Source organism: Silurus aristotelis, assembly GCF_946808225.1.
Source record: "Silurus aristotelis genome assembly, chromosome: 4".
In the NCBI taxonomy this organism is placed as follows: Eukaryota; Metazoa; Chordata; class Actinopteri; order Siluriformes; family Siluridae; genus Silurus; species Silurus aristotelis.
In genome coordinates, this window is record NC_139577.1 from 29,518,348 (window position 1) to 29,539,069 (window position 20,722).

Consider the following 20,722-nt stretch of genomic DNA (forward strand, 5'->3'; position numbering starts at 1 on the left):
ACATTACCCAACTAACGTTTATCAGAATCACACATACATTTATAAACACCCAATAAATCCCAACAAAAGTCCCAACACTTTTTCATCTTTAATAAAAAAAGGTGTGGTTTGTCATCTCTCAGGCGCAGCACATAAGCCAGCACCTTTCTTTCATTTTGGACTTATTTGGTGTATTGCAATAATGCAGTGTGTACAATCTATCTGTCCAAGAAACTCGAGTTTGCACACAGTTTTTAAGCTGTAAGTGCAAGAACAACTGTGATAACACATTCAGCTCACACTTTAAACGCATGTTCTCATGCAGCATGCCAGGGAATGACGGAGTCACGTGTTCTGCAGTTGTTTACCACCACTTCTACAATTAAATCCCACTGACAGACAGTGAATAACTTTGTACACAGGTGCATGTTGGATTAGTTTGAAATAAGAAAACAGTGCTAAGTATAAGCCCTATGCCCAAGCAGTCTCAAATAAACTGTTATGTTACAGAATTTCCACATGAATTTCTCAGAGTTCTCAACATTGTACACAATTAAAAAAACATGGTGAATACAATTCTGGTTTTAAAAACATATACATACTGCATAGAACGTCACAAAATAAACCATATGGACAAAGGTTTGTAGACACCTGACCATATGTGAGACTTGTATGAGCTTTTTGAACATTCCGTTCCACATTTAGTCGTTTTTTTTATGTTATAAGAACCTTCACTCTTCAAGGAAGATGTTCCGCCAGATTTTAAAGTGTGGTTGAGGAGATATTTGCTCATTCTACTACATTGGGTGGTGATGTAGGTGAGACGAGGAAGTCTGGGGTGCAGTCCAAGCGTTCCAATTTTCCCTCCTGAAGGTATTCAATAAGGTTGAGGTCAGAGCTCTATTGGAGGAGATCTTTCACTCCAACCCATATAAAGCATATCTTCATGGAGCTGGCTTTGTGCACAGGGGTACTGTTGTCATGCTGAAACAGGTTTGGGTCTCCTAGTTTAAGTGAAGGGTAAATTTTATTCTACAGAATCCAAAGACATCCTGTAAAACTGTGTGTCTCCAACTCTGTGGTGACAGTTTGGGTAATAACATATGGCAGGAAAAGTCAGGTGTCCCAGAAACCTTGTCCATATAGTGTATTTATCATATAGATTTCTACAGCATACTGTGTATCTGTCTACTAATTCTCTCTTGAGTACATGAACACAAAAAAAAGAATGGTATTGTACTTATTTGCAGAATTGGCAATATTCTTCTTCTTTCGGCTGCTCCCATTAGGGGTCGCCACAGCGGATCATCCGTCCCTATACCCCCCTGTCCTCTACATTTGCCTCCTTCAACCCAACTACCTGCATGTCTTCCCTCATCACATCCATAAACCTCCTCTTTGGCCTTCCTCTTTTCCTCCCTCCTGGTGGCTTCATCCTCAGCATTCTCCTACTGATATACCCCATGTCCCTCCTCTGCACATGTCCAAACCATCCCAATCTCGCCTCCCTCACCTTGTGTCCAAAACATCCTACATGCACTGTACCTCTAATAAACTCATTTCTAATCCTGTCCATCCTCGTCACTCCCAAAGAAAATCTCAACATCTTAAGCTCTGCTACCTCCAGCTCCACCTCCTGTCTTTTACTTAATATTTGCAGAATTGGCAAGAATTGGCAATATTTAAAAAATGTCATATGTCAATATCCGGGACAACTGTGTTTTATAAACATGCGGAAAGTAAGAGTAAGAAAGTGGTGACGCAGGTCCAGGATGAGCACTACCTAATAATACGCATCTGGTCCATTTTGTTCTAAAAAAAAAACACCACCCAAGAGACAGGATTGTGAATTTAGTGGTCGAGGTGCAGCTAGATGCCACAGAAGCCAACTGTGCAATTTTCACATCCTCTATCATTTCCTTTTCAGCTTTCACTGGCTATTCTAATGGGAAGGTATCAACTATTTTATTTAACCGTATCTCCAACATAGAAGTTCAAAAGGTGACCAGGCCTTTTCTGCCTCAGCTTCGAGATTGTAGAAGAATTTACCATGTCTTCCCTCATCACATCCATAAAAGAATTTACCATTTCTCATAAATCCATCATTTTTTAATAAGAATCTAAAAACATATTTATTCTCCTAGGCATTTAAAGGTCATTTAGATCTATAGTACGAGTATATTTTTTTTAACTCATTTTGTCTTTTCTTTCATTGCTCAGATCATATGCATTTTGGCTGAAACTATTTGTCTTCGAATGATTCTTTAGTAATAAAAGTGACGTGTTATTTGTTTGAAACTTGATTTATTGCAGTGAAGTTATAGTTTTCAGGTGGCTCCAAATTACTGTAGCAAGGAATTACAAATCATAAGTGGTATGTCTAAACCATAGATGTTTGCTTCGTTGTATATACAGACACGCTTACTTTTACAATTAGTGTCTAGTGCAAATGGGAAAAGAAAGTCAACTAATTTCATTTATCTTTCTCTATCCCTATATGTACAGTATATATATATAAATATTTATTACGAACAGAAAAAAACATGTTTTATTGAAGAAATCTATATGATAAGAATAAATGGCAGACTGAGTTTTGTGGAAAGTAAGAACTCCAGGATCGAAGGCCATGTTTCATTTTACTTACATTATAAGAAGATGAATAATGTCTGTATACCATTGAGAAATGTGTCCTGTGAGAGCAGAGACACGGCTTTCTGGAACGTGTATCAGAAATTTAGTGGAGGAAAAGAAATACTCGCATCGAAAAGGTCACGTAAGTGTTTGCAAGAGAAAGAAAGAAAATATATATATATATATATATATATATATATATATATATATATATATATATATATATATATATATATATAGATCATGAAAAAAAGCCTGGAGCATGAGGGAAGAAATATAAGAAGTGGAAAAACAACATATTTCAAATCAAATAAGAGCAGCACTGATAGGCAACATAATTCTCAATTGGATAAAGGTGAGAGAAGTGAAATGGAGAGAGAAATCCAATCTGAGGCACCTCATTGTAAGGAGAATGATCACAGAGAATAAAGAGTGTCAAAGTGTAAAACCTGTTGGACATTTAGTTATCATAGCTGCTTTTGTGTAGCCAGAAACTGAAAGCACTAAATGCTCTAAAACACCAAGAAATCCGATACCATGCAATAGCGAAAGGGGAAGGTGTGGCTGCAGGTTCTTGGATTGAGCAGGAACACACTTCAATCCACTTGTTGAAAACACTAAAGTGTAGGTTTTGTTTAATTCTAGCAGAAGGAAATCTGCAGCCTGACCGAGTGCATATCAATCAATGATCAGTTTCTCAGAAAGAACAGAACGTCCTGTACAAGAACAGATTCAGAATACTTCAAATTTAGTTACTTGATTGCTATAAAACCCAAAGATGATGTTGGACCTGCACTGAACTGCAGAGAAAGTGTCAGGAAATGAGCTGGGGTAGTAATGACTAATATAGACCACCCAAACCCACAGCCGCATATGTATATATTATCTGGTTGATCCGTCTCTCTGAACAGGTGAGCAGAATACAGCAAACAAGCAGAAAAGCTGCTTTATTATTTATATTGCAAAATTTCAGGTGAACTGCATGTTAATATGCATATCATTAATATGTAGTAGATGAATAACACAAACCACGTAGTTGAGTTAAAGTAAATATACAGTAGGTAAAATATGACTCCAGTAAAACTGCTCTCTTAAAACTTTTATTTAAGGTAAAAAGTAAAAAAAAATGTTTGTACTTAAATGTACCCAAAATACCATAATTTCTGGACTATTAAGCGCACCCAAATATAAGCCACACCCACTGAATTTTACAAAGATTTTTATTTTGAACATAAATACACCGCACCTGTCTATAAGCCGCAGGTGTCTACACTGAAACTAATGAACTTTACACAGGCTTTAACGAAAGACAGTGTCTGTTACACGGCTTGTATCTAAACAGTAGTCTACCAAGAAAGTCATTGTTCACTGTCTTCCTCCTTCCTTTCACAACTATTTCTCTCGGGAGTTTATCTTTTGGCATCGTCGTGCGTTTAAAAATCACCATCGGTGAATCTTTTCTCTTGATGCCGTGCAGCTCAGAACACAGGTGAAGTGTGTTTTTTCATGCCCGGTTGTTTTCAGCGTGACGAATGATTCGCATTTCCTGTAGACAGTCCGAGTGAGCGGCAGGTCAAACGTCAGAGGAACCGCATCCATATTTATGATGTGGTGCGGCCTGATTCAGTGGGAGCGCATCTGATTTAATATAAAGAGTTTCATTCGTTCACCTGAACCTGTTCGGCAATTTCATTGGTCTAATGTTATGGGCCTCAGTTTTGTGGCTTGAAGTTTGTGAAACTGGGAAAATCCAAGGAAAAATCCATAAATTAGCCGCTTCGTGTTTAAGCAGCAGGGTTCAAAGCGTGGGAAAAAAGTAGCGGCTTATAGTCCGGAAAATACGGTACTATGATTTATTTCAGCTATAATGTTCCCATTATCAATTTCGACAAAAGACTCTTTGCTTAATCAACTCGTGTAAAAACAAACTCTAATGTTACTCTTAGCACGCTAATCTATTATTAAATCAAATAAAAATTATTAATCAAACTCTGATTGTTATCTATTAAAATGATCATGAGCCCAGAAAAAAACACGCAAATAAGGCCACAGGTGTTTCTTTCATCAATTATTACCCTCTAAAAGTTCTGCTTGCTGTTAAACTGATACTAAACTATAGGTTTATGCTAAGTAGATACCATTAAGCGGCAATCAAAACAAGTTACCCTGAACCAGTACCCTGATTGGTGGCTTGCTGCGTCGGTGACCAGTTACGTTTTTATCCTCATAAATAAAAATGTGAAATGTAGAGAAGTTAAAGTCTCCACAAATGGAAATACTCGAGTAAAGTACAAATACGCGAAAAAGCAATTAAAGTACAGTAACGAATTACAATTACTTCGTTATTGTCCACTACTTAAGTGCACCTCCTTCAATCCTGTCCAATTCAGTCATGTCAGTCATTTTTCCGGACTGCATGTACAATTTGTCTGGTAAGAGAAAACCCCAGGTAAAAAAAACAAAAACAAAAATAAATAAACACCACCATTCATCTGAATTGATAAAGATTTGATTTTATTCTGTGGGGAAATGTGTTTTGCACTGGTAAAGACTCTCCTGCTCAATTTTTATTCGTCTTCTGCTGAAACTAAATTGAACTCAAGTAAGTGGCTAAATATAAAACACAAAAAAAAATGTTCTATGGTCATGTGACGTAATAATTTAGCATCCTGCATGGAAATGTCTACCTCCTGATCACGATGTCCTTTATCGCCATCAATTGTGCTATAACAAACATACGCTAAGTAATCCGATTCTTATATTTTTTTTACTTGTGTTTTTCGACACACTTCAAAAGACACGTACGAGATGTGTGATCTTTCTGTTTTTCAGTAGTTGTGTCATTTCTCAGCGCGTCCCCAAGATGTGGTATTTTGTAAAGACGGCGGCGTCAAGAACCGACGTATTGTACTGTCATCGTGTTGAATCGTTAGGTGCTTTTCCGTGCTTTGGATCAGACATTGAGGAGCACATCGTGCTGGAAGGAGAGATACACGCTTCTAATAAAAACCTTTCATGATGGAACAATGGCACATGAATACGAATACAAGGATGTCGGGTTACTTCTTAATTACCGGCTCGTCTCTGTCTTTGGCTGAGTGCCGTATCTCGGGCCGAGAGTCGAACACATGCTACACGCTACAGGAGGCCAATTAACGTTCCATAAAAGACAATAGCAAGAGACTTTATATGTCTGCATCATAACTAAACTGAAAATGTTGATGTAAGCTGTTGTAAAAGAAAACCGTTTAAACAGCAGAGAATTATGAACACCAAACACCCATCCATGAAACGAATGAGTTTAAGTGTAATGGTGGGAGGGAAGAGAGAGAGAGAGAGAGAGAGAGAGAGAGAGAGAGAGAGAGAGAGAGAGAGAGAGAGAGAGAGAGAGAGAGAGAGAGAGAGAGAGAGTGTGTGGGTGGGTGTGTGTGTGTGTGTTTTCTGTGATATGACTGCAGCACAGGGAGAGATTATGCAGAAGCAAAGCAGCACAGTAGCATTTATTCGGTTTGTGAGTGTGGTCTGTAGGATTCAACCATGACAATACTTCTGAGAAAATAAAGTCTCAAAACGGATTAGCATGCACACACTTTGAAAAACATTTAGCGTTGTACATTTAAATAGTCCATACACAATAAAAAAAAAAGAATGAAAATGTAGATAAAGGTATATGTGATGTAATAAATGTGGTGCATTCACTGGAAAATGTTAAGATCCCCATCACTTCCATGATGCACCTGTACCGCACTATAAAGTGTGTAAAATGAGGCTTATCGTTGATACAAGCACAATTTACCAGCCTTTGGTTTGTCGTCTTCACTGTTTATCCTTCTGAGTGCTCCTGCATTAACAGAACACTCATTTAGAATCCAATTAGGATCTGAGAGCTCACATGTCATTGATTACAAAGGTATTTATTTAAACACAGTTATTTTTAAAGAAAAATCCTTAATTAAATGCCATTTTGAGGCTGGTGTCTCTTCGATTTGTGTACGCCGATTAAACAGAGAGAATATGCACAACAAATCCATGATACATCGCTTTCATTTTCTGCTTCCACACTACCGTCATGTTAGCATGTGATTCTAAAGGAACACCGCATCCTTACCTATGCAGGAATCCTGCATGACCCATACATCCCTGTTAAGTCCACATGCACCAAAGATTGTACACATTAATGCGACGGAGTAGCGTCCACATTTGCACTACAACATGCAAGCATCAGCACAGGGGCTTTAGCTTCTGTTCGCCTCTGATGAGGAAATAAAGGAGTGTGGACGAGTTGCACAGCCTGAAAAGGAATTCCCTGCATGTCCCTGCATGTCATTCATTCAACCAGGTCTTTAGCACCTCCTTCTTTTTCCCTCTAACCTCCTTCTCTGTGTGCTCTTACCTCATCCCGTACTCTCCTTCTGCAGACGAAGCAATCCAGACAGCGGGTCATAATCTCTCGGTGTTTTTAGAGCAAGGCTGGAGACATGCTCACATCCTTAAGCATGATAAACAGTCTGTTTCCAGCACATCTTCAAGAACGACAAACATCTTGAATGGATTCACAGGAGGCAACCTTTCATACCACTACGAATCTATTTTTTGGACCAAACGTACAGCAAGATTTCCAATTTGAAAACACCAGATGATCGAAGACTTTGTAAAAATCCACACGATAAAAATATGAATAAGTGTCATTATTGCACAAGAGGGTTAATTGCACTAGAATGATTATAGCCTCAAATCTGTAACGTCTGTGACTGTATCTTCTGACATCCACTGTAAATCCTATACAGACACCCTCAAACACAAGAAAGAGTCCATTTTCGAACCAGAAGTGCCTTTCAGATCAAACTCCATGGGTTTCCCCTTAATCACGGCTCTCAGTGTGAAGTTTTTTGGAGAAATCCTTTTTCGTCCAAAGTATCCTTTCACGTTCAGAGGGCTCAGAGTTCGGTTCCACAGTCTCCTGCCAGTCACAGTCAGCTGTTGAGTGTGATTCCCAAATGTGCCATATTAAGAGCTCTTCAGAGGCCAAGCTGTCCTCTGTGTCATAGCAAAAGCATATTGAGAACACACACACACCCACACATACAGAGCAGTCTGCCAAATAGGTTACACACACACACACTACAACACTGGCTGCATGCTCGAATAAAACGGATGCCACACATCAGCGTCGTATTAACCTCCTGCAGGCCAAAGGTCAGCATGTGCAGGCGTTTATTAGTCATTATCTTTTCCTTCAGCCTTCAGCCACTTCCGTTTTCACAGTACTCACGTGATCTGTGCAGAGCCAGCTGCCTCACACACACACACACACACACACACACACACACACACACACACACACACACACACAAAACACATCGATGGAGGTTCATGTTGATCAAATGCTTATCTACTTACTGCCTCAGCTGCTCAGACACCTCCCTCACCACACACACACACACACACACACACACACACACACACACACACACACACACACACACACACACATAAACACACACACAATGAAGATTAGGATGAGCTGAGTCACACAGTGGTTGAAGTGTCTAAATGGAGAATGGAAAAACTGCATTCTTGAGATTAATGCCACAAAATAGTGTGAGCAAAGCTAAGGCTCGTCATTTCTGAAGAGAAAATTGTCTAACTCTCAAGAAAATGATTCGAAATAAGTTTCAAAATGATCGGAAATATTTTTCAGGCACCAAAAAAAACCACAGAGGAGGCATGTGAAAATCCTGCAGGTGAAAATGGCAACATTGTCTAAGTGTAAATTATTAAAAAAAGAACGACAGTGAATATAAATGCATTCGTATTGGGATCATTAACAAGTTTAGCATTCGAATGTATTTGTGCTTCTTGAACATCCTGTTCTTAAACCTGCTGTTTGTTCTCTTCCTTAACAATCAAAACTCTTCAACTACAAGACAATCATGTGAGATGTCATGTTAGAGGGACAGCGCATGTAGGACGTTTTGGAGACAAGGTGAGGGACGCGAGATTGAGATGGTTTGGACATGTGTAGAGGAGGGACATGGGGAATATTGGTAGGAGAATGCTGAGGATGGAGCCATCAGGAAGGAGGAAAAAAGGAAGGCCAAGGAGGAGGTTTATGGGGAAGACATGCAGGTAGTTGGTTTGAAAGAGGCAGATGTAGAGGACAGGGGGGTATGGAGACGGATGACCTGCTGTGGCGCCCCCTAATGGGAAAAGCAAAAAGAAAAAAAAGAAGATGTGAGATGTGCTGGTGTACAGTTGCCATTTAAATCCAATTTATAAATTGGCCGACCATGGCATTACAGACTGAACATGATCATCGTCATACAGGAACAGTTTTGGCTTCGGGGTATAGGTGGAGTGGTTAGGTGTCCACATAGTTTTGGACACATTGTGCATTAAACATAATTTATAAGGGGGAGTGGTTATATGTAAATAATAATGCTTAAGAGGGTCGAAATAGCGTTCCTAATATAAATAAAACCCAATTCAAGCCAAAAAAGTGAAACCAAGCAACCAATTTGTTGACGCTTTTAACCATTCGCGCATTTCAGAAGGCAGAATAAGTTTTAAAGGGAATATTTTTATAATAAAGTACATTTTAATTCGACATTTCCGATGGGTACGGTTTTATTTCTTTTCACTATGTGATGTGAAGATTACAACTTAATATTAAATGAGTTATTTGTAAGTCAGTGGAGTTGAGAATGGATTCAACGCAACTCCAATCATTTAAAATAAATTAGCATGTAAAACACGTAAACACGAACTTGGAGAGTTTCTGCTCCGAAGAGACTCCGTTAAAAAAATAGGATTGTATCCACAAGGGGATATAAACCCTTGGAATAAAGAACTGTCAACATGCCAATATCACAGATGCAAGGCACAAGGAGGAGAAATCAGCATCACACGTGTACCACAGTCCTGCAGCAGCACTGACACCTGCTCCGTCAAATTTAAGGCAGAATAAATCAGCGGCTGTGCTGTCAGACAGAGCCATCAGTCACCCTGCAGCACGCTCTCCTTAAAGCCATTTATATAGCTGTCATTAATTTGCTACATCAGATTTATGAACGTATGGAGCTAGACTTACAGTAGATTAATTCTGACAAGCCCACCAAAGCCTTTTCACAGGCAATGAAGCGGCCACCAGCATGGTCACCGGGGAAAGAAAATCCTTATAACACAAACACTAAGAGAGAAAAAAAAAATTTCTGCTTTTGCAAATGAGTGGTAACTTAGTATTATAAATCAGAATAGTGCATTAGCCACTATGAAAACAATATTGCGGACAAACAGTATGTGTTTCAATAGAGAGAGATATAGATGGAGATCTTCTTCTTCTGCCGGCATCATGAATGATGTCCTGATCCACAACCCCAGTTTAAAACTCTTCTCTTATATTCAAACCTATTCCTTCATCCCAATCTAGAAATTCCCTGGAGGATCTTTCATAAAACAGACCTTTCTCAAGCTTTCTACAACCAAGTCTTTTGAGTACATTTTCCTTTTGTTCGGATAGATAGACAAACGGACAAACAAACAAAGCCATCGATCAATGATTTAATCATTACCTATATATATTATCCAAAAATACACACATAAGTACATAAATGTGCAATTTGAGACACCATTAGCTTGTTCCAAAAGGCAAATAATTAGGGAAAAAGCAAATGTGTCCATTCCTAGTGGTGAATTTCATACTTAAGTGCAGCATGTAGAGAGATTGAAAGAGACTACAGTAGCACATAACCTAGTAATTGGTTTATTTGAATGCAACTCAAACTCCATTTTAAAACATTAGCGCACTAAACCTGACTTTTGAGATTCCTAATTTGTGAAATAAAGATTAAAACCAACCACAAGAGACGCCAATGACGCCGTTTGTGGCTCATGTTTTTGAAACTGTTGATAACTGGACATAAAATATAATAAAATAAATGTAAAAAAAGCACAATAAAGCACACAATCTGTTTATATGTTAGTCTAGAGGGTAAAACATTAATGTAGAGTAATACAAAGAAAAAATATACAAAGTTCCCCTATGGGCACATCTACATCCATCTTTTTTTTAAAGAAATAGTCATTGATATATTTTAACAGCGCACGCATGAGCCGTTGTTGTTTGCCATTTTCCAAACTCATAACCATTACATTTACTTTCCTCTGCTATCGCAACGGTACCGAAGCCTCTCATTGGCCAGTGTGTGTAAACACCCTGGCATATGATGCAGTAATTTAACAGATTTGAAAACAGTAATTTCCTGTCCAAAATGTCAGCCCCAGGGTTGCCAGATTGGATCGACCGTTTGCAGGCCAATTACTGTTAAAAAACACAAACACCCAATTCAGTAAAAAAACTGTCTTTACAAAATGCATTTTTGCCAACTGAAACTTAAAAAAAAAGTGATCGTTATAATGAGCAATCAATAATAAATCAGCCATTATTTCTCAGCCAAGAATAAAGAAATAAAACTAACCAATCTGATACCACTGAAATGGCTATGCAGCAGTAGTTAAGGAAGTTAAAGGAGCCTGATATTTACACCATATACATTCACAGACACCTGACCATATGATTCATACTGTATGTAAACATGCCATTTTTAAACATGCCGTTCCATTTAGTTCCCATTTGCTGTTATAATAACCTCTACTTTGCTGGGAAGAGCGGGAATCCACTAAATGGAGATTTGTGCTTATTCAGCCATAAGACATCTCACATTTCAGCAACTATTTTTGTATATCTTTTTAAAGAACAATACTATAGAAATGAAACTTGGATATATTTTAGAGTAGTCAATGTGCAACTTGTGTAGCAGTACAGATTTACTGTCCTCAAATACTAAACCAAAATAAAGCTATTATTGTCTAAATAACTGGCAACAAAAGTAAGTACACCCTAAGTGATAACAGCTGTATGTTGTGCAATCATGGAAAGACACATTCATCATGTTCATGTTTTGGTCTGCTTGACAGGACCATACAAATTTGTGTATCTTGTATTAGAGCATTAAAATGTAGTGCTTCGAGTACAATTCTCTCATACTGGATGTTCAACATGTACCTCAAGAGTCTCTGAAGATTTGAGAATTAGAATTGTTGCTCTCCACAAGGATGCCGAGGCTATAAGAATATCAGTAACACCCTAAAACGGAGTTACACTACAGTGATCAGGGTCATACAGAGGTTTTCCAAGACGGGTTCCACTCGGAACAGGATTTACAAGCGCCAATCAAAGAAGTTGAGTCCTCGTGCTGTGTGTCAGGTGCAGAAGGTGGCTTCAAAACACAGACACATGAGTGCTGCAGCATTGCTTAAGAGGTTGCAGAAGCTGGAGGTCTGCTTGCCGGTGCTCAGATCATACGTCGCACACTGCAACAAGTCGGTTCTTCTAAAGCTGGTTAACGAAAAAAGGCAGCAAACAGTTTGCTGTCCAAGAGCATGAATTACTGGAACCATGTCCTGTGTTCTGATGTGACTTGATGAGAAGATAAACTTGTTTGGCTCAGATGGTGTGGCGACACCCTGGTGAGGAGAACTAAGAAAATTGTGTCTTAACTACAGTAAAGCATGGTGGTGGCAGCATCATGGTCTGAGGCTGCATGATTGCTGCTGGTACCTGGGAGCTGCGGCTAATTGAGGGAAACATGGATTCCAACATGTTCTGTTCTGAAGCAGAACATGATGCCCTCTGTTTAGAAACTAGGCCGAACGGCATTTTTCCAACATGAAAATGAACCCAAACACACAACCAGGATGACAACTGCCTTGCTTAGAAAGCTGAAGGTGAAGGTGATGGAGTGGCCATTTATGTCTCCAGACCTGAACCCTATTGAGCACCTGTGGGGCATCTTCAAGCGAAGATAGAGAAGCACCATGTGTCTAACATCCAGCAGCTCTGTGATGTCTTTATGGAGGAATGAAAGAGGATCCCAGCAACAACCTGTGCAGCTCTGGTGAATTTCATGCCCAGGAGGATTAAGGCAGTGCTACATAACAATGGTGCTCACACTAAATATTTACACTTTGGACACAGTTTTGACACGTTCACTGAGGGTGCAGTTAGCATTCCAGTTCAAGCCGAAGGTGTTCAATAGGGTTTGATCTCAGAGCTCTATAGCAGGACACTCACAATCTTTCACTCCAACCCATGTAAAGCATACCACACCATGACCATGCCATACCAAACACCCTGAGTGCTTCTACTACAGGCAGTGTTCAAGGAACGAAATCAGAATCAGTCTAGCGTCGGATTCACCTGTGATCTGTTAATACAATTAACCATTAATCTGTCTGAGCTGGTGATACCGTAGCAATCAGCAATGTGAAAGAGTAGTGAAAACGGAGCTGTGGAATTAAATTCCCAAATGGAAAATCCATTACCAGATTGATCCAGGTAAATCCTGTTTTTGGAGACCTGGAATGAGATTTAGCAAGAAGAGAGGTTTCATTTCAAAAAGGAATTATCAGTGTACATTAGAGAACAAGTCTCTTGTGTTCTGGAGTATAACACCACACCATATTATGAATCTATCACTAGAAATAAAGTGCTAACTCAGCACTTGAATCCCGAGCTAAAAGCTGCTTTTCTGATTCTGTGCTTGTTCTCGTTCGCCTCAGGGCTAAACTGCATCTCCTTGCGGTTGCTCTGTGAAATCAGCATTTTTTTTCTTCCTTTTTTTCAAATTAGGCCGAGTGTTTAGATTTACATGACTGCATTTAATTGGCATTGCTGTTTCGCGCTCTGAAGGCCTCCTCAAGCACGGCATTTATTTATTTCACAGCCAAATATCCACACTAATAGCCTTCCATTCGGCAATACACTAAATAAATACGTTTCCGTTAATACGGTGCCTTGAGCAGGGTAGATGCTGGAAAACTGCCCTAAAGGAATATGATATAACCCATATTTATTCTATATATAATGTATCATACAACATTTATACTTGTACATAACTACATCATGTAATTTGAGCATGTTATCTCCCGACATCTATGCACAATCTTTTCACAGTACATTGTATATTAATATGTATATACTTATATTATTACTCACTTCACCTTCTGTACATTATTCACCCTCACCCTTGTACATATGGACCCCAAACTCCACTGATATTTATTTATTGTACTGTAAATAGGCCACTTATGGACTTCTGGTTAGATGCCTACTGAATTTCATTGTATTGAAATTCAAAAAGAGAAGGAGAATACAACACATAAACACACAAATATTTAAGGTAGAAAAAAACAAAACATAAAACAGCCAATAAAAACATTATATAATTACGTAACATACGGTATATGTGTCACACCACACACATATTCGTTTATGACTGTTCCCCTAAGGCAGAGAGACCACTTCACTCTGACTCTTTGCCTTGTAAACTTCAGCGTCAAGCCTCGGCACTTTTAACACTCCAGACAGACTTTGCATTAAAAAAAAAAAAAAAAAAAAAAAAAAAAAAGCAGTCGATTTAACTGTGTTTTGTTCAGGGCCCTCCGCAGCCATCCGCCCATGTCTGGGCGTAAAATTGAGCGCCAGCTTTATTTTATTTGAGCGCCACATTTGTCTAACAACTCGCAGCCGACCAAGCTAATTCTCTCTCTGGAGGCCTGCCACACGCTGATATGTTGGCGCTATAAAATCCTGCAGCAGGGTTCCAAATAGCTTTTAATATTCCATGCCACAGAAAAAAAAAAAAAACTTGACCGTCCTTACCGGCGCCTTGTTAACAAAATAATTCACCACTTTTCAGCTCAATGGCTTCAATGGAGACTACATTAACAAGAAGGGGTTTCACTGTGCTACAAGAATGCATTTTGGAGACTTTCAAATATTACATGGAGCACAAAATGAGAATATGCTCACAATTGGGGGGGAAAAAAAAGAAAAAGAAAGAAAGAACCCGGAGCGGAGACAGTTCGCAGGGAACTCGATCTTCTTTCTCCGTTCATTTCTCCTCTTAAATGTTTGAAAAGGGAAAAAAAATTATTACACTCTCCAGGACGGGTAGGACATCTGATAATGTTGAACAGACTCGCTAGCTGTCGAGGCAAAGGAATCCAAATCGTAAAAAGGTTTGACAATCGTAAATATAAATTTACTGGCTCACACCTGGAACAGGAGGGCGGTAGAAAAGGCAGTAATAGAGTGCTTATCGAGGTGATTCCATTCAAACATCTCTCATATTTATACAGATACTTCTCTCAAAAAGATGACACAAAAAATACAATGAAATCGCCTTTGGGTGTGAATTGTGACCCGACAAGATCTGACACAATCAGTCAGAGAGACTGTTCCCAAAACAGTCATGTATACAACCTCACATGTTGGAACGTACGCTAGTCTGGAAACTAGTGAGTACATTTCGGTATTACGATGGTGTGCTGATGACCCGGCGTTCGAGACATGGCCTTACCTACCCAAGAGCCTTTAAGAATGATCATCAATATGGGGTAGTATACTGTAATTTGTAATTAACAAATAACAGTATATAATGTAGCAAAGCAGCAATTTACACTTCCGTAATGTATAAACTTTACAGTAATTATGTGGATAGAATAGCCTTTATTGGTCACATAAACATTACAGAATGGCAAAATTTCTTCTTTGCATATCCCAGCTTGCTCAGAGGCTGGGGTCAGAGTGCAGGGTCGGCCATGATACGTCGCCTCTGGAGCACAGAGGGTTAAAGGCCTTGCTCAAGGGCCCAAGAGTTGCAGCTTGGCGATACCGGGGCTTGAACCCCCGACCTTCCGATCAGTAACCCAGCACCTTAACCACTGAGCTACCAGTCTCAAGCGGAGGGCGGAGCCCGACGTGCTCTGTTTCAGCAAAAACACAGAAAAAATAAGCGCACTAACCGAGACGATTTACCGCTGGCAAGAATAAGGCAAGAGTAAGGCAGCCTACCAACGTATTGTACCGCTACATTTGGCTGCCATGTAAAAATTACAATATTTTTAAAATTTTGTCTGATTGCTATCGTCATTGTAAAATCGCAAGTCGAACCATCATAACTCTGGGACTAGCTGCAAAGTAAAAAATCCTTTATCAGCACTCCTTTAATTTATAAATATGCAAAGATTTTCTGGAGCATCAGAGACAATCAGCCATCTTTCCCCACAAAATTTGCTCAATCACCGTTAGGGGCCAATATACGTAGTTTCAAAAACAAACATTACAGACAAGTCAGAGTTTCAGACAGGTTTTCTTAACAACACTGCTTAATTCATTGCACATTATCATTTTCTATATATCTAATAGGGTATTTGTGCTCAAATATGTATATAGTGTGGTTTCCTCTTACTATTACCTTTTCCTGTCTCTTGAAAATACAAGGAAATATTAAAGTCCTCTGTCCTGAGATTAAAGTGACCACTGACTATCTGAGTGTTGTTATAAAAAACTAATCAACTGTTTACAGTGGAGGATAAATCTCAAGAATGATGAAGATGAATTTGGACTGTAAATAATATAAACAGTCTGGTAGAATAGCTCAGGGCTGCAATTGCTATGAACAGCTTTGCATTCAAGTGTCCATCAGTGATCATTTGATAACCTCAACAACGATGACACTATAATTAATAGACATTCAGTGTCAACCTATGAGGATGGGTTTCTTTGAGTCTGGTTCCTCTCAAGGTTCCTTCCTAATAGCATTTCCAGGAGTTGTTCCTGGTGACTGTCGCCACTCGCTTGCTCATTAGGGACAAACTTATGGGGACTGATAAGATTCGCAATCTATTTACTTTATTAAAGCTGCTTGGTAAAAGCAATTTACAAATAACAATTCAACTGAACCTTTTGATCAATCAAAATCATCAGTTTAACAGGGCTGTGGAGTAAATATCATCAATGACTGATAACAAATGATACATGCTTCTTATTTTAGGCCACTATTGCTAATTAAATAGACGGATTTTTAGCTAGCAAGAATAATGCCTTCATCGTTCAAGTTTATTTCTATAGCGCTTTTCACAATGAACATTGTCTCAAAGCAGCTTTACAGAACTTTTTATCCCTACATCACCCACTTACTTGGAATGTTCAATTTCTAACATAGTTTCACAAAATGTTTGACAGAGGAAGATGAAAACAGTAGCAGTAGATTTTCTGTACTTTGTTAAGATCTGAACAGAAGCATCAGACTCAGGTAGGAGGTGTGGCCTAATGTTTTACAGTTAAAAGGTGGCTTTGTAAAGTAATAGAGAGTGTGTTAGAGAAGTGAAGAAAAGAGTGCAGGCAGGGTGGAGTGGGTGGAGAAGAGTGATAGCAGGAGTGATTTGTGATAGAAGGGTCTGTGAAAGGAAGAGTTTATAGGACTGTGGTGAGACCTGAGATGTTGTATGGATTAGAGACAGTGGTATTGAGTGAAAGACAGGAGGTGGAGCTGGAGGGAGCAGAGCTGAAGATGTTGAGATTTTCGTTGGGAGTGATGAAAATGAACAGGATTAGAAACGATTTTAATAGAGGGACAGCGCATGTAGGACGTTTTGGAAACAAGACGAGGGAGGTGAGATTGAGATGGTTTGGACATGTACAGAGGAGGGACATGGGGTATATCAGTAGGAGAATGCTGAGGATGGAGCCACCAGGAAGGAGGAAAAGAGGAAGACCAAAGAGGAAGTTTATGGATGTGGTGAGGAAGACATGCAGGTAGTTGGTTTGAAAGAGGCAGCTGTAGAGGACAGGGGGGTATGGAGACGGATGATCTGCTGTGGCGCCCCCTAATGGGAGAAGCCGAAAGAAGAAGAAGTACAGTGTATTTCCATATTAACACAGTAACATTCTGCTATTTTATACACTTCTACTATACACTGAACGGGCGAGCTATAAGCGTCCTTGCGTGTAGATTCTTTCTGAGCTATGAACAGAGAGAAAGCGAGAGGTTTTTCTACTATATAGTACAGCTGATGGGAAACGAGAGCAGTGGGCAGCACTGACATTAACCATGTTATCTGTCAGGCCTAATGATTGTCTTTCAGACATGACCTGAAATATACAGTAGGTGAGAACATAAAGCACTGGGGATGTAGAAATGCCTTAGAGGAAGAGGAGGACTGATCCAATCTGCACGTGCTCTCTCTCTCACACACACACACACACACACACACACACACACACACACACACACACACACACACACACACACACACACAGCCTCCTTTAGAAATCAGGAAGAAAACCATCAGTTCTATATTTAAAAAATCTTGGCACCTGCCAATCTCTGCACATCATTTGTCAAGTGTCTTTCCTAAACTGCACTCGTCTTTTCCCCTCCTTTCAGCCAAAAGAAGAAAACCTCGGCAATGTGACAGCGACTAAACAATGTGGCGTCAAAAAAAAAATGAAAAGAAGGGAGCGGGAGGGCTTTTCAGGCTGTCTGACAGGGAGGTGTTATCAGCCACCGAGCCCGGCTGTGCCCAGCCAGCCGACTCTGCTGTAATTGCTTCCATCGAGAGTCTCTGATTGAAGCTGTTTGCCATTCAGTGCTTATCTCCGAATGTGCACTCTGCTGATGGAGCCCGGCCTGCGAAGGTAGCGTCAGCCCCACGCTAACCTCCGCTGGGATCTGGAGCCTGCCTGCAGCCGAAATCGCTATTCAAATACAGTAGCAGACATTTAGTATGGAGTAATAGATGGAGAGAGCAAGGGGAAGGAACAGATACAGGAAGAATAGGGACAAGACCTTGAACGGACCACAAAGACAGGGAAGAAGAAAGACACAATCTCTATAATGAAGAAAAAAAAAGCCCAGACATTTTTATATAACGAAGTCTAAAGTCTAAGCTTATTAGTTGAAACTTTAGTAATTTGAAGAGTATTAATATTGGACTTTAATCATTCATTCATTTTCTCCTGCTTATCCGTAATTCGGGTCGCGGGGGCAGCAGTCTAAGCAGGCCCCCGCCTTCGACTGCTGCCCAATTCTCACAGCACCGTCCCTTACGGTCCCTCCTGCAAGTGGTGAGCCCACGGGAAGGCGGGCCCACGTCACTCCGACATCACGGACCTTGATACTTCCCTCGTAAGGGACCCACGGAGCATAGAGGGTTAAGGGCCTTGCTCAAGGGCCCAAGAGTGGCAGCTCGGCGAAACCGGGGCTTGAACCCCAGACCTTCGGATCGGTAACCCAGCGCCTTAACCGCTGGAGCCACCATATTTCCCCGGACTTTAATCAGTTAATTCTTATTGCACCTTAGTGCTGTTGAGTTCGCAATTTCTTTTTCATTATATTATTATTAGAATATTAACATCAGCAGGTTTATACCGATGCACTCGTTTCAATAGTTACAGAGTCGAATGGAGGTCACACCACATAATCAGAGGCTAATATATTGATTCAAAATGTGTCTTTTTAACAATGAAATATGAAATGAAATTATGTAGTGAGTTTTAAATCTTTGAACACGAATGTTTTTTTTCTGTTTATTTATTTCTTAACAAAATAATATAAATAGAAAAAGCATTAAAAAGAGGAAGAAAAAGCACTTGAAACAGCCTGCAATTGCAAAAAAATCAGGGCAATTACAGTAAACAAGCATTATGCCAGGCACCACACCAGCCTGGTTGTTGATTATTGTCCTACAACCCACCTCCAAGGGTCTTATTCCCAATTCCTCAAAGATATTTTGTTTAACACGGAGCCGAATCATTGTTGCACTTTTTACCAACAAACACTGGTTGCTGCATTGTGGTGATGCACACATGATTAACACAACAGATTGCTTCCTCAAGAAGGAAACCATCATCTAATATTCTTTTGTACTATATTTAAGATTCGTTTCTACTAGATATGTTTAAGTAATTGAGGGCATCATGCTGGCTGATCCTAAGTTCAGATGTCTGTGTACAGTTCTGTAGGTAATCTATGAAAACAATTCATTCCAAATTGTATGTGCAACAAACTAGATTCCCATCAATGATTAAAGAAAACCCCCTGACCATAATAAAATGCTTACAGTCGATAAGAAAACCACTCAGAAATAACAATTATTTAGGTATCATTATAGATCTTTTGAGCATTATACATTAGTGTATCTGTCATTTTCCCAAAGGACCACAGACGGCCCAGGCTGATGAGTTACATCCTGGATGTATGTGCCAAATTTACACAATCACTGCAACTATCAAACAGGAACCTCACTGCAAAGACCAGGTTTAGTTATTACTTTAGTATGAAGGTAATCTGTTCTGGGAAACTAAAAACAGTAGCAATTAGGACTAAAGTAAAATCATTATATACTGTGATATTCAATTTAATTCATTTTTATTTGTGTAGCGCTTTTAACAATGAACATTGTCTCAAAGCAGCTTTACACAGATAATGTGGTGATTAAAAGTGAATATGTTCTTTATAAGTAAGTTTGATATGATGTGATATATAAATGATATGATATGAGATATGATATGATTAATATGAGATATGATATTATATATGATATGATATGATATGATATGATATGATATGATATGATATGATATGATATGATCAATATGAGACATGATACGATATGATGATATATAATTGATATGATATGATATATGATGATATGATTAATATGAGATTTGATATGATATATGATATAATATATGATATGATATGTTATATGATGATACGATTAATATGAGATATGATACAATATGATATGATGTAATATATAATTGATATGATATGAGATATGACATGATATATGATTATATGATTATTATGAGATATGATATGATATGATATGATATTATTGATATGAGATTATATGATACGATATGATACGATATGATATGATATAATATGATATGATACGATTTGATATGAGATATGACATGATATATGATGATATGATTATGAGATATGATATGATATGATATTATTGATATGAGATATGATATATGATATTATTAATATGAGATATGATATGATATTATTGATATGAGATTATATGATACGATATGATATGATATGATATGATATGATATGATATGATATGATATGATATGATATATGATATGATATGATACGATTTGATATGAGATATGCTATATGGTATTATTGATATTAGATTATATGATACGATATGATATGATATATGATATATGATATGATAT

General features: G+C 38.8%; 1 protein-coding gene across 24 annotated transcripts in view; it reads right to left on the reverse strand.

The window, feature by feature from the left end:
- inpp4b (inositol polyphosphate-4-phosphatase type II B) overlaps nt 1-20,722 on the reverse strand; it is a 765,675-nt gene that overhangs the window by 674,549 nt on the left and 70,404 nt on the right. The window contains exon 1 of one of the 24 annotated variants that reach the window (XR_014533082.1): nt 7,004-7,777. The exons of 16 other annotated variants lie outside the window; for them this stretch is intronic. Coding sequence is in view for 4 of the 8 variants with exons in the window: in XM_083538635.1 (XP_083394761.1) it covers nt 7,004-7,054 (51 nt within the window). In the remaining 4 variants the exon portion in view is untranslated. Of the gene's footprint in view, nt 1-6,718; nt 6,901-7,003; nt 7,814-20,722 lie in introns of those variants that run through there. 7 more of the 24 variants (XM_083538635.1, XM_083538636.1, XM_083538644.1 and 4 more) reach the window with 7 other exon arrangements.